Source organism: Homalodisca vitripennis, chromosome 5 (assembly GCF_021130785.1).
Source record: "Homalodisca vitripennis isolate AUS2020 chromosome 5, UT_GWSS_2.1, whole genome shotgun sequence".
Lineage (NCBI taxonomy): Eukaryota > Metazoa > Arthropoda > Insecta > Hemiptera > Cicadellidae > Homalodisca > Homalodisca vitripennis.
In genome coordinates this window covers 72,368,675-72,394,311 of record NC_060211.1, presented here as the reverse complement: position 1 = coordinate 72,394,311, position 25,637 = coordinate 72,368,675, and the positions used below count along the sequence as shown (strand labels likewise).

General features: G+C 34.3%; 1 protein-coding gene across 2 annotated transcripts; it reads left to right on the top strand.

The window, feature by feature from the left end:
- Window positions 1-5,726: 5,726 nt before the first annotated feature.
- LOC124362343 lies at window positions 5,727-14,984 on the top strand. 2 transcript variants are annotated; one of them, XM_046816770.1, is made up of 2 exons: window positions 5,727-5,833; window positions 14,385-14,984. In XM_046816770.1, exons 1-2 carry the CDS (start codon window positions 5,761-5,763, stop codon window positions 14,717-14,719), a joined length of 408 nt encoding a protein of 135 aa, XP_046672726.1. In that variant the 5' UTR covers window positions 5,727-5,760; the 3' UTR covers window positions 14,720-14,984. The 2 variants fall into 2 exon arrangements, with proteins under 2 accessions (XP_046672726.1, XP_046672727.1); XM_046816771.1 differs by having other exon boundaries at window positions 5,736-5,833; window positions 14,388-14,984.
- Window positions 14,985-25,637: the final 10,653 nt, after the last annotated feature.

Below are 25,637 nucleotides of genomic sequence, written 5' to 3'. Positions count from 1 at the left end.
CGGAAAGTGTGGTACCACAGCAGAGAGGATGAAAAGATTATCAGGGAATAATATCCAACCATAAATTAGATGAGTAACTTTGAAAGGTAATTAGTAACCACGGATAAAATAAGTAACCCTAGATGATATGAGAAAAAATAACGAGACGAGTGACAGTGGGTGAAAAAGTAAACATGGATAGACGAGTATTACTGAAAAATGAGAACAGAAATAACGTGACCACGCTGATTGGTAGTTCGTTGTTCATCTTACTTAAGTATATTCAAGTGGAAATAGTTAGCTTATAAGGAGTAGGTTAATTTTATCGCGTCTTCATTAGTTTTAACTCTAAATAATTTAACTTGAATTACTTAAACCACTTTATAAAATTGTAAGTTTTCAAACAGCAAGTATATTGCTCACATCTGTTAGGGTCTTGGGCGAAATCCATAAGAATTATTCATTTTCTATCTCAGGAACATGATTATGACTTGGAATATTATATTCAGTTCAATGTTTTAATTTTTAAAATTAAAATGCATGCTGTTGAAAAGCTTTCTAATTCGTATTTATGATCAGACTCTTCATGTTTGCTTAAATTAAATGTAAAAAGGTAGGCAATATTTGGATTTTTGCAGATTGGAGTGCTTTGATCTAATATTTATTTTCCTGTAGGCTACGTATATTTATAACTAGTGCATACATAATTTACAAAAAGTAATGCAAGTTGCAGCGAGTAACAGACGATACCCGAGTAACTGATGACGTAGAACATGGTTAGACTCAATTTATAACATCGAGTAATAATAATAATAGCTTTGCAAACTCCGCTAGTAATTTAAGCATATCAAGAGGAACTGGAAGGATTTATGGGAGCCGGTAGTCACGGACTGTCAAGGTCACGTAGCCGCTATACCTCCAGCAGCTTCTGAGGGTCTCTGGTTGAGCTGGAGTCTCTGAGTACTTCTTCATGAAGCAACGTGTTAAATACAGAGTAGCGTGAACATCGGCATTGTGCATATAATCAAAACCTATACTGTTTAGCTTGCTATGAAAATAAAATTGAATGTTAAGCTAAAATGTTCAAGCTTTGTATGAAACCAAAAAACCAAAAGAGTACATTGATGTTAATGTTTGATATGTTACTAGAAAGTGTCATGTGATTAACTTTCACAATATACCTTGATTACTCACTTGTTTATTCTTTGTTTTTCTTGTTTCTAACATAAGAACAAAGTAACCAGAGTCACTTTTTGTCTTACAGAATTGAGAATCGCAGTGGAAGTTTTGTACTTTTGGAAGATGCAGTTGAGTTTCATCCTAAATTTCAATCTTTTAGGTGTCCTAGTTCGACAGTCATTGTGCTTACAGATACACGTTCAAATTTCCTCCATCAGAAACTGGGAGTAGGGCTTCTCTGATCGCTCAGCTAAAAATCCAAGTATGAATAAAAAGGAACTATAAAATAAATGACCGTAAATTTGTCATCTCGAAATGAGTATAACAATATTCTGAAGAATTCGTAGCCCAATGTATCTGATATTTTTCAATTTCTATTTTATGCACAATTTCGGTGTTCTTTCTCATTGTACAACCCTGAAAGTACAAATGGAACTAAAAAAAATATTTAAATTTTCTTTGAAGATGTAATACTATTAGTAGTCCTTGTAAAAAGACGGAATGGATCAAATTTCTTTCTTCAGTAACCCAGTAACATTTTCAAGGCCTATTTGGACATACAATAATTTTGTCTTATTCAAACGGTGTATCTGATGTATGATTGGTATTGTGGATTATACAAAAAAATACAGAATATGGTGACAATTAACCAATTTTTAAGTATTATTTTGAAGGCTGGAAAAATTTCATTTCTATCTGATTGTACGCACGATATCTTGAGAACTAACTAGTCTATAAACTTGGAAATTTTTCATTAAGCTTCTTTTCCATAAGATAAGTATCGAGTTCTGTGATAATATAATTTGACTGAGCGTTAACAAATCATGTAACTCATGATGATATCGAAAGAATGAATTGAGCTACAAACTTGAAACTTTTATACTTTACTTAGCTATTTACTACGGTTTATGAAATTTCCTCATCTGACTGCGTGCCTTTATTCCGCTGGATTCTACATTCTGGAACTTTATTTCTACATATTCAATAGTGAGTTTGATGAACATCTTTGGATATCCATGAGATTTGATTGAGCGTCAAGCTTATATCATCCAGTAGGCTGTCATATTTTTCTTCTCTGTACGTCGATGCTTGAAACATTTCTTTTCTGTTGGTAACATGTCTGTAGCCTAAATATTTAAATGAAAGTAACTATAGACTTCAAATTTTGCACGCAACTTCAGTGATGCCTGGTACGTCACATGTGTTGTGGTCTACTCCTGCCCTGTTCTACATTGTAATAACATTCTGGTACGATTTCTTGTCTGTACCTTATTGTGAAGGGGTTTAATAAATAATTAATTTGACATTAAAATTCAACAGTGAATCCCCTCTATGAATACATATAGGAGAATCTTCAGCCTAAAAATCCCTTTCCGAAATTTTATAACGTTACCACTGGGAAAATCTTCAGCTTAAGGGGATGGATGTTTTGGGGTAAACTATTTTTGCATTCTGTTTTTGTTTTTTATTATTAGAAACATTTTTATCATTTCACGGAAAAATTGCAAGCATTTAACATAGGAAATTTACGCATTTTGCAAAAGTGAGAGACAATTAATTTATAAATAGTAATCCCTTAGTTAAAACTGTTCGAAAACACAAATTTGAAATTTTTACAGTATATTTTACAGTTATATACTACACATGAGTTATAGCTTCCGGGAATGACACATTTTTATTTATTTCTGACTCAAGAAAAATATATACTTTTAATTACATATATTTGAAGAAAATTGCAAATAAAACATTCTATAAATAAAAAATCTGTCACTCACTTCAATCGTGAAAAATAAAGCTCATTGCCTTATATTGCCTACATTGCCTAAACATGATTATGGATCGAACCTTTTCTTTAAATCTTACAAATCCTTGTAGAATGATCAAATTCTATTTATGCTGTCATTAGAAATGGTATCTTAAAAGGCTATAGCTAAAATTGTTTTAAGCCAAAAATTATTTCAAGAGAAAATAATTTGCTCCACTTAAAATCGTATAAAGGGAGTAATAATGTGGAAGAGAGAGAGAGAGAGATAGAGAAGGAAAACGTGTGTGGACAGACATGGCAAGGCCGTGGCCATGGCAGGAGCCGCCGCACCGTCTTCTCTCCCGTTCGTTGAACTCTTCGGTACTCAGATGAAGAAAGAGCTTTCTTCTGTTATACGTACACCAACCTAGTCTACACATCTCCGCAGCAGCGTTTTTCGCCACCAGTACTCGTGCCGCTTCCAAGGCGTTACAACTGCATCTGCTAGACATTCACACTTTATTGGCCTGAACGTCAGCGAAGCCTATCACTTGAAGGGTTGGAAAATGTATGTCTGTCTGTCTGTCTGAACGAGTTGGCTGAGCGCTACTGAATAGTTTTACTTGGGTCTTAAGAGTAACAATAAATGCAACGAGTAAATCGCAGAGTGAATACAGTTTCAGGCAAACTGACGTTTTAAAACGCATACTGATATTCGTAGCTATAGACTTCAAGTTCCATGCAACCTCAGCGAAGCCTGTAGTGGCCCAATGTGTGGCTCTTCCTAATAAAGGATAATATCCATTATACGAGCTAATTCTTTGAGATGTTTTTAAAACCACACTGTCTATGTTACAATGTGGATGCTGAATTTAGGTTTGCTTTTTCCATTTAAGGTTTACTTGAGCGGCCTTATTTCAATTGTGATTATTCCAATAATGTTGAGTTAATTTTGGTTGACGTTAGTTTTGAAGTCAAAATAAATTTAGAGGATTTATTGGAGTTTCAATATTATTTTTACATTAATAAATTATTTGTTAATCACATTTTTAAATACATTTCTGAAACTTTGTTTTGGAAATTATCAATTTGCACGAAAGATTATAAGTTTAAACGTTTGGAATGTGTTCATTCCGTAGCATATTTTATTCTGAAATGAAACTTCCAGGGATTGATATTAGTTTCCTTAATATCCTGTCCTATATATATGGCATGCACGAAAAGATTTTTGGAGAAGATCTGCAATGTTTTGTAAACAAAGTTATCTTCAATACATTCTATTTTTGGTACCATGGAAAATTTAATTCTTCAATTGATAACGAATTTGGAAACGACGCTCATTGGCAAAACGTTTTTAACTTGTGATGAACTACAAGATAGAAGCTCGCCACACGTTTCGTAACGGGCTTCGTTGATGTTGCATGCACAATTTCAAATCTGAAGCTAATTCCATTCTTTAGATGTTCTGCGGACAGGTAGACAGACAAACAATCATACAAACAAGAAGTTGGCACGGGAAATTGCGCATAATAGAAATTATTCTTGTAGAAATGAAGTTTTAGTCAACGTGTGAAATCTTTCTTGGCATACCTTGCGAGATGTTGCAGTCATAGTTTTATTTATGAAATTGGGTGTTATATCACTGCTAATAATACAAATCTACACAGCAAGTCACTCTTGAATGATCTATTTGTTGGGATAGTTAGGCTTCATATATGTTACATGTTTGAATCTCTTGTAGGTGTATTGGGTTTGTTTAAAAAATTATTTATTCTGATCTTTTCTCGTTGCCATCAAAGTTACTCAATATGTCACTAGAGGCTTCGCAGAGGCTTCATGCAATTTCAAGTTTATAGGCACATGTATCAATATGTCAAATTTTAAAATGTATTTTTATACTCAGTTTGATTACATATATATTTTTTTCTATTTTATAGTTGCCATCGTAGTTTAGCAATGTAAAAGTTACCAATCTAAAAATAGTGGGTAACGCTCAGTCATATTACATGGAGTGACATCATATAACAGTGTTCCTTATATATAAATGAAGCTTCATGAAAAACTTTGTCTATAGGTCACGTCATTTTCGAGATATCGTGCGGACAGACAGACATAAGACAGGTACACTGAGAGAAATTAAAATGTTCAAGCCCATCGAGTGATAAACTCGCAAAAACTCATTCAATAACACAAAATAAAATGTTTACAGGAAAACAGTTGATAGAAAGTATAATTTTAAAATAAACTAAATGCGCGACCTTGAGTTACTTGTAGACGTACATTCACATATAAATAACAACATTCTGATGTACTTATTCAGTCTATGGTAATGGAAAATGGAAAAATACCAATTCGCAATGAATCTTTATAGATCCAGAATATAACTTTATATTAATCTATGAAATCTAAATAAAACCATGTCAATGAAAATTGCTTATTAGATTATATTACCGTATGCTTGATTGATTGAAAATAATAAAACGTAAATAAATATCAAAATACAATAAAAAGAAGAAAAATGCACCTACTTAAAATTTAAAAAAGTGTATAACACAGTCAATGATATGTATAAACAATTTATAGGTGATAACTAAAGACTAATCACAATAACTGAGAAATACACGGTCTTCTAAATAATACTAGAAGGTGTTAACAAAGTAGAAAGTAATAAGTAAGAGATTATAATGAACGGGATAAATTCGCAGTGCACTATTATTTTATTAAAATGAAGAGCTGCAGTTGCAAGTCGAAAGGACCAAGGATTGTGAACCTCGATCTGGCCCAGGACCCGGCTTGTTCGTGCACTGTTGAGCCGCTGGTATATAACCCGGGAACCGTCTGGACTCCGCCACTCCACTATGGCGCCTCGACTGGTCCTGCTCCTGCCTTGCTCTCTCTTCGCCTTTCTCTTCTTCTTCCCACCCACCTCCGGTAAGACTGTTTGCTACTGTGCATTACGATATAAATAGAAGCAAATTCAACGAGGGCTTTAGGAACATTTAATTTACTAATCTACTATAATCAAATCCAAATTTATTTACTTTCAAAAGTTTCCTTGTAAAATATCAGAAACCTACTAAATTTTTGAACTTTTCAAGGACAGAAGGTCGGCAAGATTGCGAGAATATGTAGAGAGTAATGTGTATTTTGTATGAGTTGGTTAATCACCTGACGCATTTGTTTTTTCTTATTTTAATTTTAACATAATGTTTTGTGATAATATTCTTTTTGTTATTTGAATGGAACACTAAAAAATACTTGCTACTATTTTTTTTAGAATGTTGGAAGTTACGGACCAAAATGTGTGGATGTACATCTGGATAAATATGTTGAAATAAATCATAGAATTTATTTCACTACGTTCTAAGTCACTTAGTTTATTTATATTGTAGACATACAACATAAACGGTCTAATAGTTTTAAAGGCCATATCTCCCATAATTAGCTTTTAACGTCAAAGATACCGTAAGATGTGCATCCAAAAATTTAATTAATATAAATGTTTCTATAAAGGAGTTGAAATAAAACACTTGTATTAGTAGATCTATAATATTCGCATGTGGAGTTGTGGATCAATGGACTGTTTATTATTTTGCTCAAATCAAAGTTGCATATCGGATTTGTTCTAAATCATTATTAACTCTTTTATTTAGCTTAATTAATTTAATAGTTTTTATTTAGTTAATTAATGCTTTTTATAGGCGTCAGTCGGTCCTTCTTCATTATAAATTGATCTTTTGAATTTTCATTATTTGAAATATTGTCCTATATTCCTTAATTCTCATTTTAAAAGTCTTTATTTGATTGTTTATATTTCAAATATTTGCGCAGACTAAACAAACTTTTAAGTTCTATGTCATTTGTGTCTGATGGAAAGTTTTTACAAATTTATATTCGAGCAACATTTTTTGAATCAATTATATTAAATTCTAGATTGCTTAAATATAGGAAAGAAGGGAGATTAAATAATTGGGAAATTAACGGTTTATGAAGAATTACTTCATTACGTTAGTACAAGTACTTGGTTGTTTAGCTACCCATTGATTTTTGTGGAAGGGTAGAAAACTTGGGTAAATTGAATTAAAACATAATTTAATTGACAAATTAATAATAAATTATTAGACAACACTCATGGAATTATGGTAATTCGTAGTTCTGTCACTAGCTGAGATAGTTACGTGCAATATGGACAAAAGATTCGTGAGCTGTAGGAGTTATTTTTCTATCAAAAGGTGCGAAATTAGCAAAAGCTTTAATATAGAGGTGAACATGTTTTTTTAGAGCAATAACTAATATTAAATATATGTAAGAAACTATGTGGAAACAAACTTAATCGATACATGATAATAATGTGTACATATACTCATATTTATTATTAGTTTCCTAAAAGATAGTAGAATATGGATATAAATGTTGTTAGACAATATAGGCTATCGTCAGTGTTAAACAACTGCTGAGGTGGATAATAAAATATTGATTACTTTTTTTAAAATTTTTGATACTGCTTTTAAACAGTTTAATGTTGGTAATATTACATGAATTATGTTCTGATTATCAATATAACCACACTGAACATTTATTAACTTATGCCAAAAGTGGGCGTATAACCCCTTTATAGCATATATTTTATACCAATAGTTTCGCTTATTTGCCAACTTTTCACGTGCTCAGAAATGAGTTTATTTTCTATCATGTGTACTATGATTAGTCACCACCTATTTATATGTTGAATGAATATACGTTAGGATCGCTATGTTAAATCTTCCACCGGATGTATTTTCTGCAGGCGCACTCTTTGTATCCATTTGTGGCCATTGCGCCGTAAGGCGTTTCATTCTTGCGGAGAAACTCCGCAGCAGCGCTCAATGTTATAACATTATCTGAATAACACGAATCCTTTTTTTAATTGTGGTGCTGGCGATAGTCGATTTGTAAGGAAAACAGGATTTCGGGTATTTTCTTTTGTTAATTGTTACAAAGGCTAGAACACTGCGTTTCGAAGATTTTTATTCTATTATCTTCTACACATGTAAAGGTACATAAATAGGGTTAACACTGAATCACTCCTGAACATACACTTGAATATATAACGAAATAACTGTATGACGTCTCAGTAATCAAAATAATAAAGTCATTATAAGATGAAAGGAGATAATAATACTAAAACCACTATCATAAAACACAATATACTAGATTAAAAAACTTTATAATAAATATACGGAACATATTATTTATTGTTATACCCGGGTATCATCTTGGATAGAATACTGATTAGTGCGCTGGTAAAGTTCAATCTCGAACGAACATAATTTGTAAGCTGGCAGGAACAAGTTGGGGAGCATTTGTGGAGATTTTAAGAACATCTTCAATTGCCCTTATTTTTAGGTGGCTGAAGAGACCACACCAAAGTCGTGGATTCAAAATTGAACAGTGTGATGTGTGTGATATACGGCGCTATAAGGACCAAATGCCAAAGGACCAAGTGGTGGTTGCCTGCACTCAGCGGACTCTCTCTAGCACGTAGAAGACTATCACCCGAGTCTTTATTAAATGAGGCAATTCGATTAATCCCGGGCTTACCCATCAACAGACATGCCACTGACCTTGGACGGATGCTTAAATCTAGGAAGCCGTCCTATTATATTACTTTCAGGAATCTAGCAACAGCATCAGTATAAGTTAGGACTCGGTCAACCCAATAGTTCAGTACTTCTGCCACAAAGGAGCAGGAGCAGGTACATTAAGCACAAGTGGAGCTGGATTAAATGTCCTGGATGCGAGAGGGGAACGCCATTACCTACAACCGATCATATTCTTTTAAAAATCTCTTAAAAAGCCCCTATCATGAGTACAACTTAGATTTCAGACTTAAATTCTTTTTAATGACGTGGTAGATTGGTTTCTGATCTTTCTATTGAAAAAAATGCCCGAAACGTAGTGCACGGTTCAGTGACACGCTATACAATATGAACAAATTTGATATGAATATGATTTACTGGTATATTTTTCCTTTTTATTGTGTAATAAATTCTCCCACTCGTTTGCGCTAGTGGAAAATTTCCGTGATGTTAAAGTCAAGAACTGAAATTTCTTTTCAATAACTACAATTAAGATAACAATTGCCTTCCCTCAGGATATTCGGGTGTGCTACAGGTTGTGACCTTGATCCTCACAATCATACCCCACGCTAAGTATGATCTTTGTTAAAATGTACCCTCCACAACTGCTAGTACATTTTGTATTGTCTTATGCTCTATTCTAAATAGTTTTCTATATTTTATTGTTAATTAAAATTAATTTACAGAAACGAATATTTATTATTCCCAAAATTACAAGATTTGGAGTGTTAAAAATGATATTATAACTAATATAATCAATGTATTTATGTACATTTTTTTAACCTTCCGCAGTAACATAATTAGTTAAAATAGTGTTTGGGTCAGGTTCATAATTTTCTACCAATTGTTAAAAACATTTTTTAGTATTATTTTGAATTAATACATTCTTATTATTTTTTAATGTGTCGACAAAATAAAGTTAAGCGATGACATTAAAACTACAATCGACGAGATAGAGCAGAATACTGTGCCATTGGCGAGACCTAACTTGTAGGTTATTTATATCGTGTTTGTCTGGAGATTTCCGTTCCTGTTATTCTGTAACAGCGATTCCCGGAAGATTGGCTACGTGCCCATCTTTACGAACGTGATGACCGAATCTCGCAGGTCCCGCTGCGTCATGGGCCGTTATGTGGCCCGCCAACCATTGGAGCCAGGTCGCGCGTGACGGGAATTTTCTGGAGCAGTCCCGTGCTCCGACCCTGGAGTTTCTCTGTGTGATCAAGTCAAACAGGCTTTCCTAACTCTGTTTATATAATTATATGCCCTAATCCAATGCATATAAGCAAAAATATTTTAATTATAGCAAAGATATCTCTTGCCTAATGGAAATTATATATTGGACAGTGAGCTCTTTGCAAAGACTGCAACTACTACCCAGCGCGATGATGTCTGGTGGTTCCCGGGTTCTAACGAGCAAGTGCTAATCGCGATAAATCAATAAACATACTCAATTAAAACGGTGTTAAAAATGAAACTTGTAGATAGTGGTTTACAAAAAGACAATAAATGGCTTAAAACCCCATAATGAAACCATGACGAATCTTTCAATCTGTCCAAGAATAAAAGGCATGATGTTAATTTCATAAAAACAGTTTTTTATATTTCAAAAATTACAAACTTTTATACTCATAAGCAGTATACTTAAAAATTTTGTATCAAAGTTTACAGTGACAAGTTGTCTGATTCGAATGACAAGTTTCCGAGTTATGAATGTTCAAAGTTATAGTTTGGTTACAGAGCGTCGAAACAACGTAAAACCTTTTCGGTACCTTTTTCGTTGTTATCGAAATCAAAACTGGAAGTGATTATTCATATATAATTTACCTTACATTTCCAAATACAAAACTAAACAATCTAAGTTCTATTGTAACTCCCATTATTGTAGCGCAACTGCTTAGTTTGTGGTTAACTCTCAAACTCGAGTATCTTAACTTACTAATCCGAGTGTAGAGTGGTTTTAGTCTAGGATGACTTTCAGCTCCAAAAGCTTGTTAATGTTGATTATGTAACACCTTCACTGTGCCACGAGCCATGAACCGGGTTTAGGTTAGCCGGGATAATAATACTGAATTGTGTCTACCACAGACGATGTAGTAATGTTTCTTATTAAGTAATACCTAATTATTAAGTTTGATCTACGTGTCGGTGAATAAGTAGTCACTAACACGTACGATCGCAGTCACTAACACGTACGATCACAGTCACTAACAGGTACGATCACAGTCACTAACATGTACGATCACAGTCACTAACACGTACGATCACAGTCACTAACATGTACGATCACAGTCACTAACACGTACGATCACAGTCACTAACATGTACGATCACAGTCACTAACACGTACGATCACAGTCACTAACATGTACGATCACAGTCACTAACAGGTACGATCACAGTCAATAACATGTACGATCACAGTCACTAACACGTACGATCACAGTCACTAATACGTACGATCACAGTCACTAACAGGTACGATCACAGTCACTAACATGTACGATCACAGTCACTAACAGGTACGATCACAGTCAATAACATGTACGATCACAGTCACTAACACGTACGATCGCAGTCACTAACACGTACGATCGCAGTCACTAACACGTACGATCACAGTCACTAACATGTACGATCACAGTCACTAACACGTACGATCACAGTCACTAACATGTACGATCACAGTCACTAACAGGTACGATCACAGTCAATAACATGTACGATGACAGTCACTAACACGTACGATCACAGTCACTAATACGTACGATCACAGTCACTAACAGGTACGATCACAGTCACTAACATGTACGATCACAGTCACTAACAGGTACGATCACAGTCAATAACATGTACGATCACAGTCACTAACACGTACGATCGCAGTCACTAACACGTACGATCACAGTCACTAACAGGTACGATCACAGTCACTAACATGTACGATCACAGTCACTAACAGGTACGATCACAGTCACTAACATGTACGATCACAGTCACTAACACGTACGATCACAGTCACTAATACGTATAAAGCAGACGTGAAGGGGTGCGACTATGCTAATTTTGATAATACCATCATGATAATACTTGTTATATCTCTATGTATGGACCATTGTACTTATTCCAACAGTTTTATAATTTTTTGCGCATTTATTGTATTAACGAAAATATCCTGTCACTGTAAATATAATTGTATTAGTTAAATTCAATACGCGTGCTTATTTCTAGTCCCAACAGTTTTGGCTACTATGTAAACTATTTAAGTATGTCCTTCGTACGTATTTACAAAAAATTCTGGTCAAATATTTATTTCATACAACAGATATTCTTTGAGTTTAGTTTGAGTGACTTCAATGTACACAAAGAAACATTATTATTGTTATAATTTTACACTAATACGTAAAAATATTTTATGTTTTTTTTTAACTATTAACATTGGGTCAAGAATAGTTCATGATTTTTTTCAAAAGTAACAGATGGCTCTCATTACAAAGCTTTTTACTCAGTTATATCCAGAAAATAAACTGAATATTTCAAATAAATGTTCAAATATTGTTCCTTTGGGAAGTTAAAGAAGAAATGTTTTATGTTTAGGTTTAAAAATTACTAGAAAATGAAATATTTAACAGACAAGAAGAGAATTGCCCAACTTTTGTGTGCGTCTATAGTTTCAACATATTAGAACAATTTTACCGCATTCTTGAAACCTTTAAAACCTTTACACTTGAGGAATTAGCAAATATTGACTTCAAGAAAGAACGTAGTTGTTTCTCAACATTACCTTTTAAACGTTTACCAAAAGTTTCGTTCTTCATTGTTTCAACACATTAGCTTTGAACTTAAAATGTTTCGGAAGTGAATCAAGAGATGGACATACATTTCGATTATCACCATTTACCTAGTAATACTTGGTGAGACATTTAAAGAGAGCACTGATCCAAGGCGGGAATTGTTTGAGGAGTTGCAGTAACAAACAGCTAATCAATTTATAAAAAATTTATTTTTCATATTTTCATTACTCTTTTGGTGTCTGAGTTCTTCGACTCCATTTCAAAAACTAATTATTATAAGAGTAGGCTAATGTCCAGAGCTTAAATTCTTCTTATAGCTTTATGCAAGCTGATCAAATTTCCTCCATTTACTGAGCTGGAAATAAAGAGATTATACGTTAAAAACCAAAGGTTTGTACGTTAGCAATATCGTATTGTCGGGATATGTTTCAATGTCAGTGATAATGTCAAAGGAAATGTCAAATTCCTACAATATGATGTATTCTTTTGTGCACAGTTGAAAACACTTCCTAATTCTTAAATTAAAAAAAATCCAATAATAAATAAGGATAATAAGTGGCAGCTATTCTACTTTTACAACTATAGGGAAAAGTAACATTTAAAATAATCTTCCAAACCCAAAATACTCGTAGTTCGCAACACCTTAACAATAAGCTATGGTGAAGTTGATTTTAAGTATTTAAAACAAAAACAATTCTTCCTTTTCGAACGTCATTTGTAAACTTCGTGGATTGTTGATGATTCATTACTAATACACTCTAAGGATAGTCAGATAACGTACGACCTGCGGAAGAAAATTCCCACCACAGAAAGTTCTCAACTAAAGAACTCGGGGGTCAAGCTCCTGCGGATGAGGGTCATTTGCTTTTGTTTTTGCCCGGTTTTGTGACCGAGAACAGGTCGGTCGGGTTGTTAAATTATTCTAAATTACTCTTTGATTGCCGGACGACTTTAATGGCAGCTCTTGAGAGTGAATGCTCCAGTGACCGCCGGTGACTGGACCGTTGGTCCGTCCTGGTCATCACCCAGACAGAGGTCACCGGAACCACTTATAACTCCACATTAAGAAATCTCCCAAACATTTGAAAAACTACATAAACTTCGATTATGAGATGTATTGTATTCAGTTTCATCATCCTCATGGTCACTTAAAATTTCTGATGCAGAGGTGTAGTGAATTAATATTTCTGAGCTGAATAATTTAAGAGGTAATACCATGCTTTGCTTTGGATTTGGTTTGTCTATACCAAAAAGTGTTTCTGACGCCTTACCGCGTATGCATTACCGCATATGATAAATTCAGTAATTATTGAGTTAAATCAGCCGGTCTTCTATTTCATTGAGGATTTTCTTTGACTGGCAGGTCAAATTTGAATAGGATAGTAGTTGTTTTTGCAGGGATATCTGCTGTATTGGAGCTAATATTTGAAATTTGTTGTGTTCCACGCAGTATAAATAATAAATATGTTTCCAATTTTATATGATAAATTTAATTTTTAATACTGTATAGACTATATCTAAAATCCTTTCAGTGAGAAAGTACTCAATTCAAGGTACTCTTTTTTTCTTGTTTTTTTTTAAAAAAAAGGGGAGGCCGATCCCCTTTTAAGCCTTATTCTGTCCGCCCTCATTGGCCACTGGCCTGTGCGAGGATCTTATCAAACAGAATAAGGGGGAGAGTCGATACAATACAAGGTCAATGGTACTGATAAAAAGTGCAATGGTCACAGACAGGATTTGAACCTGCGTTATCTCTAACTCAGACCCAAAGTCCAACGACTTAGACCGCTCGGCCATCGGCACTCCCACGCCATAAATACACACGCGGTCTTTCGTCATAAACTGAACGTTAATACTTAATCTAGCAATAATATGGTTAGAATTATCATCCTTCTACGAGTATTTTAGATAACTTTAATTGATTTTATTAATAACATTTGAAGGGAGACTGTGTATATTGGAGTTTATTTTACAAAACCCAACCGCAGGTTTGTTAAAAATAAAAAAATGCGATTTGCGTGTTCCAAAACAGATTCAAGACCTTCTGTAACTTAATGACTTATGTTTCAGAAGCCATGCCAGTAAAATTGCCTCGCCAGTACTTGCCGCCTCAGCCGGGATACATCCCCGTGTACATCCAGGATGGCGACACCCCGCCTGACGTAGAGTCCATCTACGAGGTGCTGGACGGGCGCGGTCCCGCGGTGTCCGACGTGCAGGAGGTGCCCCAGAGGACCGACCTGGACCAGGGGCAGGAGCAGGAGCAGGAGTTGGGGTTGGAGTTGGAGGACAACGGGATGGACACTCTGAGGGAGAGCAAGGAAGTGCTGGTCAGGCAGTTGACCGACTCCACCAGGGAGAACGAAGTACCGGGAGTGGGAGAGGCGGAGGAACTTCCCAAGTAGAAGTTCTCGTCTCCGATCTAGCCACCTCTACCCACCGACCAAGAACAAAGAGAAGGCGTTGGGAACTTGTAACACCCTGAAACCTCTCTCTTCCGTCTAGCTAACATTCGTGTTCTGCATCTAGAACATCTTTAGAAGATTTGTTATAAAACTCGTCACTTGTGATTTATTTATTAATGTAACCGTTATCGTGTCGTCAGAAAAGCAATGGTTGTGATTATTTATTTAGTTTAATCTAAATTTAATAAATTATTAATAAAATGAATTATTTTATATTTATTCCCTGTTCTAGTCCAATAAGAAACTATGGTATGTAAATAAAAGAAATTTTATTACTTTTCGAAATTTTGTTGAAATTTATGCTCTTTGGTCAATTTCTTTTTTCGTGAATGGCTTCATTTGTAAATTAGTTTGGATCTTACTCATGATCTGCTTCTAAGACGTACTGATCAGTGAGTAATCGTACTGATGAAAAAATATTATTGATAGGTTTAGGTTGTGGTTACAGAGGCTACACTGTGTCAGTAGTTTAATTCGTTCAACTATCCTGTATGTGTGTGTGAATTAGGTAGGTTTGATACAAAGTTATGAAGTGTAAATTTTCTTCTATTTTCCACCATTTATACAGCTGGCAATTTAGTAAAACTATTAGTAACAAAAGGATATCTCGTTTAATATACTCATTCGTATACAGAGTGTAAAATCAAGCCTGAAAACCACATCTTTATTATATTTGTATGTATTATAGATAGAAATATTTTATTGTATTTAAAGTAATTTTTAAACTATATGAACAAATTATGAGCTATTTAGTTATCTAGAAGTATTTACATAGTCGTATTTTAAGATAAGCAATAGTTTACAACGTTAAATTAAGTTATTACCAGAATCCTTTAAGAAATTTACCATTGCATGTGATGCTCATTTCCAGTTTTCATTATCTTGAAGTTTATGAGCATATTTGACAAGTTAGTTTACTTTTGCAGTAAATATAACGATGCAAAAGTTCGTTTTATAATTCGGTGTTGAAGTTATTAGTTACTAAGTACGAGCATTCGCTTCATTAGATATATGGTTAACAAAGGGGAATGTAGCCAATATTTTGTCTCAGAAAAAGGTTGCCTGAAAATATCCTGAAACATCGAAACAATTTAAACGAAGGTGTTCCTACTATTTACAGACGAATGGTACGTCTTTAAACTCTTTTTACAGTTTTCAAATCTCCGACTACAAGATGACAGTGCAATCGCAGGCGTAGATTGGATTATTCTCCAGGATTTCACTGCTCCAAGTCCAGGACTCCAGAAGAAGCTCCAGACCGTACGACGGTGGAAGGAGGACGCACGGTCACCCGTAAATTGAGACACCGCTATTCGACCTGCCTCGCCGCCTCTCTCGCGCTCCAGGCCTTCAATACCTCCCGGCTCGGCCCCTTACTGGCTGGCCCTGCAATTCTATTATACGTTTAGCTGTTTTATAGTCATGTACTGTTAGTCCACCCGTATCATCCGAGTTCATGGAACACGTGCTTACATTAGTGTGGCTTTCTCCTTGGATATTCATCCTTTAATATTTTATATTCTGGACTAATGCAGAGGACTGGTGCTTAAAACCCCCACTAAAGGTGCATGACAGTTCTAGGAGATTTCAGAAAAATGTATCTTGAGATCCTGTTTTATTTTCTTTATAATTTATGAAGACTTAATAAATTACAAAGTTTTAAAGTGTGTACAGCGATACTCTGATTGTACATGCTATGTCGCGCAACAGCATTGTTAGAGTCATCTTTCCATGGGATCCTGCTTCGGTAGCTCGACGTGTTAACTTTCACATAACAAAAGGTATATAAGAGCAACTATGAAGTAGAGAAAGTCTTCCGACCGATCGCCGCGTATTGGTGATTGTCATGGGTGTTGACATTATTGATGATTCGTAAGGAACACTTCGGTGGGCCACAATTTGTGTCCTTTAAAAATGCTGAAGTTCATAAGAAACATGATGTGCTTTGTGGGAAGTAATGTACATCGATAAAAATACACTGTACTACATTAAAAAACTCTTCTACACTAATATCGTTGCTCGGTTCTCAAATAAGTGTAGATTTGTGGCAATCCAATTTTAAAACGTCAATGACTGTTACGTAATTTAGATTAATGAACTATACGCTATTAAACTGAAATAACAATATGTTATGTGAGTTTCGAAGGTATATTTTTGGGAGTGCTGGTCACTAGCTCACAAATGTAGACTATACTTGACAACTTATATAATAAATAAAAACACATTTATATGAAGTCAATAACAAAGACTTTTGATTCACTAAATACACAAATTCATACAAAACATGTTAAACCATTTTATTATGGGTTGTTGATTTCGCACCAAGCTGTGTGCTTTTAAAGTATCCAAGCGGAAAGCTCACAGTAAGACAAATTTGGAGCAAATAGAGCGGAATAGGATGTAAAAATTATGAGTTGATTTTAGTGTTATACAACAACATAAAATGTAATCTTAATTCATAAAATGCTTTGTAAGAAGAATTGCAGTACTTGACCTTGTTCAACAATTCTCCTAAGTGTACTCTTCTAAATATTCACCACACCACCCACTTTGACAGTCTCATTATTGTTAATGATAGTTTAATGGCACATCTGCACTCTTGGGACAGCCACAATTAATGATGCAGTGGATGCATCTTGTACTCGTACAGCTGCTTCTGTTATGCAATGGTACAATGTGCTTTAGTAATTATCATTAATTGAAAATAATGATATATTGCAATGACTCGCCATGATGTTCTTTTTAGTTATTATTAGCACGTTAATAGTGAAACTGATTTCGCTGGTCGCGGCAAACAAACATGTTGTGGATACTGATTGAAAAGAAATAGAATACTACACATGAGAAAACATTAAAATCCTTTCACATATTCAATTCCATCTCGCAAGTGAACAAAGTCCTCTACATCCTGTCATTGGAAAAAGTATATTTGTGTGTCTGTCCGGACGACGAATTGATTGAGTATTCAATTTTAGTTTAACATGCATACCTTTATAATACACTGCTAGATGTATTACAGCATTCATCCTTTAAAACTTCACGAAGATAACTTGACTTTTAAAACTTAATATATGGAATCATTACTTAAATTATGTTTATGTACTTATTTTATAAATAAATATTAGGTTATGCCTATTAAATAGAGACATCATTTCAAATATTTCAACGTAGATTAAGTTTTATATTATAAAAATTCATAATTGGAAAAATAATGTATGATAATTTAATTTGTACGGTCCTAACAACATTGGAAACTATTTAAATTTTATAAAGCACGTTCATTCTGATTCCAAAACAAATAAAAGGGTTAACAATTAAAAAATCACACAAGAATTATTATTCTTAAATAACTAACAGATAAAGTAATATTGGAAAATTACAACTATATGTCTTAAACTAATAAGAGTACACGCATTCTTTTCGTAACAGATTGAGTGAAGACATTGCAAATAACAAAATAAATCTAACAAAAATTAAATGTACTGCTCAGTTATTGCAAAAACTATGACGTACGTAAATAATTTTAGATAAATTCGTCATTAATTCGAGTAATTAATTGTACGAGATTTGAAATTTAAGTGGTATACACAGTTGGTCATAGTAATGCAAAATTCATTAATTTTGGTTTGTTTCATTTTAGTTCGATAAAAAAGTGAAAGTATATTATTTCAAGGCGAAGGACCTATTATTAATATTTAATATAAAAAAACCTAATACTCGTTTAAAACTGAATTGATTAAATAAGGTAAATATTACGTATCCACAGCAAATTTACTAATTGTTACCAAAGTTGGAAAATTAAACATTTCATTGCGTACTTCTAAACTTTACTTTAAACACGATTGTTAACATTTATCGCAGTATTATTGAGATATTTCATGGTTATTTGTAGAAATATTATTTCTGCATTACACAATGCCTCAAAGCTCCAGATACAGCTGAAGATTGTTCTTCATACAATTCGGAATATTCTACAGCGTCCCCGGGTAAGCGACAGACAGTAGAAAACACTACTGTTCAAGGACAATTGTTGACTGATCGAAAAGAGTGTAACCTGAAACCATAACATAAACAGCAAAATTTTTTTCTAGCATGCATAAGGTAAGAGCTTTAGAAAAATATCAACGACATTCTGATAGGATTTGGCTCAACTTACTGGCCGAAATACTGTCTTGAAGTAACTAACGCCAAAAAGTATTACAAGCAGCTCTGAAATCTTGTCAAGGAATGTCCTGCTTCCCCACCCCTGGTCTACCCGCTATATTTTCGAGTTCATGGACGTATCCCTGATGGCATCCTGTCTTGGCGAGGGGCATTGTATTCAATCTGGACTATATAGAAATTAAGTTACTTGGAAAATATTAACTCAATATCTGAATTTATTCTCGAGATATCCTCCTGAGTTATAGGCTTCGCTAACGCTCAGCAAAATCCCAAAAGCAGACATGCACCAACAGTGAATTTGCTTAAGCAGAAATGGAAAAGTATGCAACATTTGAAGTCGGTGGCTCAATTTGTTCTCGAAATATCTCCCGATTGATAGACCGGTCAAATCCTACGGTTGGAAATCCACAATCATGAAATCATTCTCGTCTTTGTGGAAACGAGTGTTCCCGAGATATCTTCCTAAGTTATAAGCTTTGACAACGCTCAGCCGAATGCTATTATGGATGTTTCACCGTTATCTTATATATCTTATATAACTTGATCATGCTTACGTAGAAATGAACGTAAAATTTAGTCTTACGTAAAACCGATTTCGATTCGTTTTCCTACCTGTTGGGTGTACGAGGAATTTTATTGATTGATCTAGACATAATAGTGGATTGGGATTGGAGATTTTTCCGAATAGCTTTTGAAATCAACAATATTACGAATTTGTTTGCCTTTAAAACAAAATTCCAATATATCGTGTTCTTGAAGGCCTTCTTGAACTCTCTCTTGAGACGGGACGTCATCAAAGGAGTACCAGAGGACTGTAAGATCTCAATTCATTGAAGTACATGCAATTCAAGGCAATTTTTAGTTTTATTTCCCTTGTACACGTAACATGTAAGTGTAAATGTACGTTGTACATGTAAGTGAGAGACATGCAAAGGAAATTCGCAATATAAGACAAATATATTATTGTTACCTTATCGGTATCCACAAATGAATTCATAAGAAAAAATCAAGGGATTAGACTGTGAGACTTTTTGGGTGCATTTAATTTCGTAATATAAAAACTGATAATAAAAAAATCTAAATTCAGTTAATTTGAACTAAAATTAATTATTCAACATGTGTTTGGAAAATAGTATATTTACATATTTAACTAACGTCGTTATTAACCTCCACCAAAACCTTTCTGGATTTCAAGAAAACCTTATAAAATGTAAATTGGCTCTCGGGATTTTTAAACATTCCATATTATTGGCCCTAATGAATAATATACAGAAACTGCAGTGTAGTATGCCTGTTACAGTAGTGGATCTTTTCACATATCCTACTCGCTTCTCAGTAATGACTATCTGTTTCACGCGGTTGAAAGCACTCTATCTCCTGATGGCATATGCGGATATCCTGGCGCGTAAATTATTAATGTGGACCCGCTATGTTTAACGAACCGGACTGTAGTTAAGTGAAGAGTTCTGTTGTAGAAGTGTCATGCCACCCTCCGCCACCCCCGAGCCGCCCCCGAACCACCCCTGGTGCACTGCAACGATAGCAGAGAACCCGGAAACTGGCAGTGACTCACGCACGCACGCACACATCCCGGCATCAGTGCTGATGAGGCGTACAGAGAATATCAGAGGGCAAAACAAATTCCCAAGTGTTTTATGCGACTGTTAAACTTTATATCGGGCACACACGGCATGCATGTGACAGCGTTTTGGAGCAATATCGCTCCCTTTATGGTACCATTTTTTACCGACTAAATACGTTTTGCGGTTATTGCATACTTCTTCGCCTGCCTCACGTATTATAAACTAGAGATATGTGAATGTGTAGAGACGTATTGTTATGATGGAATTATACTAAAGCTTGTTTCATGCAAATATGTAATCGCCAAGTAACTTGATATAATTCTATTATACCAGTAGAAATGTACCCATCATTTTATTAGTATGGATACATTAAATTATTTTCTCAGTATAACGAGCTAGGATCCTCACTCCAAGTTTAATTTTGAAATGTAAATTATTATTAAACGTAATTTTTAGTTCTACATTTAAGTTTAAATATTGTGATAGAAACGATTAAATTTTATTTTTATTTATCTCTGTTAAGAAGTCAAGTTGAAGAGAGAACTTTTAAGCCCTAACTTCGTCTCTATAAATATATATATTTTTAAATTTAATGAAATTTCAGTTTAAGGGAACTTTATTGATTTCTCTTCCACTGCAACTTGTCTTGGAGGTTGTTAAAATCATTTAGATTTCATATAACACGTATAATAAAATATGTCTAAGCTGCTCTATGTACAAGTGTTTCGCTACGGAATACAAGTGTTTCAATTACAATTACTCCGGTTTTTTAGTGCCCCTTCGGGATACAGACTGCTTCAAAATACTTATCAGTACCAAACGGGTATCCAGACTTTGCAGGCGCACCCTATACGTGTTAATCGCCTTCCATTGTTTCATTCTCACTACAAAATTTAATAATATATTATTAATAATAGTTTCGCAATAAATGTCACGTAATTAGATGAATTTGATCTTCATCAGTTTATTTAGATGCAGTTTACCCAACTTCTTCAAATCGTAGTGTATTGTATTCCATCATTCTAATCTGCTACAAAAAATTTGTTTCTAACAAAATCATAGCTTAAGTAAAGTTAATAACTAAAATTTAAGAATAAATTAGGTACATACAAAAATAAATCAATAGCATTTGTTTTAAAAGGTTAATTGCAAAATTTCAATTAAGCTTTATTTTTAGCGACACTGATACAATCACTGATAAAATTATTGTTTTTATCATTGAAACACCGATCCGTGCGCGGTTTTCAATTCACATCTCATAGATGGTCGAGATAAAACGCCGGAAAGCTAAATTATTCAATGGTGCAGGCTATTTATTGCATTCATGAATAGCCTCGATAATTGCTCTCTTGTGCATATTTCAACGATCGGAAAATATTGACAAACTATAGATCAATATAAATTCTCCCTTTTATTTCTGAAACATTGAAAACTTCAACAAATACTGTATGGACTTTTCAAGCAAAATATCTATTTATATATACTTAGAATGCATTTAAAGAGGTAGAATGGATCGATCAACGAGACAGACGGGTTTGTTATATACTATAGATAAGGTAAATACGATGAAGCTTCTTACAGTGCGATGTAACATTCTTGAACCATACTATTCAATGAGGCGTTTGATTGCGTGAGTTACAAGATCCAATCAGATCGCACAATATCAGTGCTTATTATCTTTATCACCGACAAGACTATTATTATACTTCACTGAACTATCTTCCTATGGCGTTTATGGACTAGGTTTCTCACAATTTTCAATTGAATGGTACAATTTTATTCATCAAGGAAAATCCCACAATATTAAATAGTGAGGAGTGCATACTTTAACTATATACGACAATATATAGTTAAAGTATATTTGTACACTTGGAATAGTGACCTTTGTTTTATTGTAATTTTACCTCGTTGTTGGAGATGTATTATCTTTTATATCTATTTAAGTTCATTTATCTAAATGATCTCCATTTTTAAAGATGACTATTACCCTTATAAAAATATTCAAGCATTTTCCCGTTATTGTAAAGAGGGGTTTCAATACTTTTATGGGTTGTTCATAAAGAAATTCTTAAACCTTGTTGTACTGTATCGATTAAATATTTAAAACGAATACATTTTTAAATTAAAAACTAAAAAGCATTTTAATGCAGATTAATTATATGTTTAAAAAGAGACATCTTCCATCATACGTCACCGATTGTATTTTGGTTTGGATCTAACAAAGTTGTTTTGTAGAAAATGTTACTAAATTTTCACTAAAGTTTTAATTTTATGTTAACAAAGACAGTGGTTTACGTTAAATAATAAACCTACATATTACCTTTCCTATACTGAGTATACTGTTTTTATTTAAGATAAAAACATCCTTTTTGGTACAATAGGGAGAGCGATGGATTTCAAGTGCAATTTTTGCATTGAATTATACGGCTGGATGAAAATTTAAAAAAAAACTTTTATATTACGTCATACTCGTTGGTATAGCTACTATTTAGTGGCTAAAATTACGCAATTAATAGTGATTATTGTTACATACTGATGATAATTATCAACTCTGTCATAACCATTTACCCATTTAATCACTGAATACTCAATCATCTGAATGTGTTTTAAGCGCATCTGGTAGCTGCTGGGGCAATATTTGGATAGTAGTAAAATTTTTATATGAACATACGATTGTGTAATGCACGATCAATATGCGTAGTCGATTCAGAGTTTGGCTAAGGGAATCACGACTAGGGGTCCTTACCAAGGGTCCTTGCAAGGGTCATACCAACTGTACGAACTTCAATTCAGTACATTGAATAACTACGAGTAATGACCACCGGAGTTGCAGGGACAGATGTCACTGCTGTGAATACCATTCACCCACTTCTTTCTTACCTTTTCTATTTGCATCCCGATTCAACCATGTTCCTGGGAATAATAACTAAAAAGGAATCAGATTTTCAAATTAATGTGCTCGAATGTCTTGGGGAACATTCAATTGTATGTTTTATTTACAGAATGAGTATGTTAAAAAAGACTTTGCTACCAAGCGACAGAGGGTCATATATTGGGAGTGTTACCAATCGTTATAACTGTAACCTCTGGTAGCTAATGTGTAACACACTAGTACTACTTTAGCTATAGTGAACAATGTTTAACACATTGGCTACTAAGCGGCAGTGGGTCATATATTGGAATTGTCACCAATCATTATAACTGTGACCTCTGGTAGCTAATGTGTAACACACTAGTACTACTTTAGCTATAGTGAACATTGTTTAACACATTGGCTACTAAGCGGCAGTGGGTCATATATTGGAATTGTCACCAATCATTATAACTGTGAACTCTGGTAGCTAATGTGTAACACACTAGTACTACTTTAGCTTTGGTGAACATTGTTTAACACATTGGCTACTAAGCGGCAGTGGGTCATATATTGGAAGTGTTACCAATCGTTATAACTGTGAACTCTGGTAGCTAATGTGTAACACACTAGTACTACTTTAGCTATAGTGAACATTGTTTAACACATTGGCTACTAAGCGGCAGTGGGTCATATATTGGAATTGTCACCAATCGTTATAACTGTGAACTCTGGTAGCTAATGTGTAACACACTAGTACTACTTTAGCTATAGTGAACATTGTTTAACACATTGGCTACTAAGCGGCAGTGGGTCATATATTGGGAGTGTTACCAATCGTTATAACTGTGAACTCTGGTAGCTAATGTGTAACACACTAGTACTACTTTAGCTATAGTGAACATTGTTTAACACATTGGCTACTAAGCGACAGTGGGTCATATATTGGAATTGTCACCAATCGTTATAACTGTGAACTCTGGTAGCTAATGTGTAACACACTAGTACTACTTTAGCTTTGGTGAACATTGTTTAACACATTGGCTACTAAGCGGCAGTGAGTCATATATTGGAATTGTCACCAATCGTTATAACTGTGAACCTCTGGTAGCTAATGTGTAACACACTAGTACTACTTTAGCTATAGTGAACAATGTTTAACACATTGGCTACTAAGCGGCAGTGGGTCATATATTGGGAGTGTTACCAATCGTTATAACTGTGAACTCTGGTAGCTAATGTGTAACACACTAGTACTACTTTAGCTTTGGTGAACATTGTTTAACACATTGGCTACTAAGCGGCAGTGGGTCATATATTGGAATTGTCACCAATCGTTATAACTGTGACCTCTGGTAGCTAATGTGTAACACACTAGTACTACTTTAGCTATAGTGAACAATGTTTAAACACATTGGCTACTAAGCGGCAGTGGGTCATATATTGGGAGTGTTACCAATCGTTATAACTGTGAACTCTGGTAGCTAATGTGTAACACACTAGTACTACTTTAGCTATAGTGAACAATGTTTAACACATTGGCTACTAAGCGGCAGTGGGTCATATATTGGGAATTGTTACCAATCGTTATAACTGTGAACTCTGGTAGCTAATGTGTAACACACTAGTACTACTTTAGCTATAGTGAACATTGTTTAACACATTGGCTACTAAGCGGCAGTGGGTCATATATTGGGAATTGTTACCAATCGTTATAACTGTGAACTCTGGTAGCTAATGTGTAACACACTAGTACTACTTTAGCTATAGTGAACAATGTTTAACACATTGGCTACTAAGCGGCAGTGGGTCATATATTGGAATTGTTACCAATCGTTATAACTGTGAACTCTGGTAGCTAATGTGTAACACACTAGTACTACTTTAGCTATGGTGAACAATGTTTAACACATTGGCTACTAAGCGGCAGTGGGTCATATATTGGAATTGTCACCAATCGTTATAACTGTGAACTCTGGTAGCTAATGTGTAACACACTAGTACTACTTTAGCTATAGTGAACAATGTTTAACACATTGGCTACTAAGCGGCAGTGGGTCATATATTGGAATTGTCACCAATCATTATAACTGTGACCTTTGGTAGCGAATGTGTTACACACTAGTACTACTTTAGCTTTGGTGAACATTGTTTAGCACATTGGCTACTAAGCGACAGTGAGTCATATATTGGAATTGTCACCAATCATTATAACTGTGACCTCTGGTAGCGAATGTTAACACACTAGTACTACTTTAGC

What these genes read in the sequence shown, in the direction of transcription:
- LOC124362343 (XM_046816770.1), top strand. Translation starts at nt 5,761, where the DNA reads ATGGCGCCTCGACTGGTCCTGCTCCTGCCTTGCTCTCTCTTCGCCTTT. An exon ending in CTTCTTCCCACCCACCTCCG is followed by an intron (nt 5,834 to 14,384) that starts GTAAGACTGTTT and finishes CTTATGTTTCAG; the next exon opens with AAGCCATGCCAGTAAAATTG.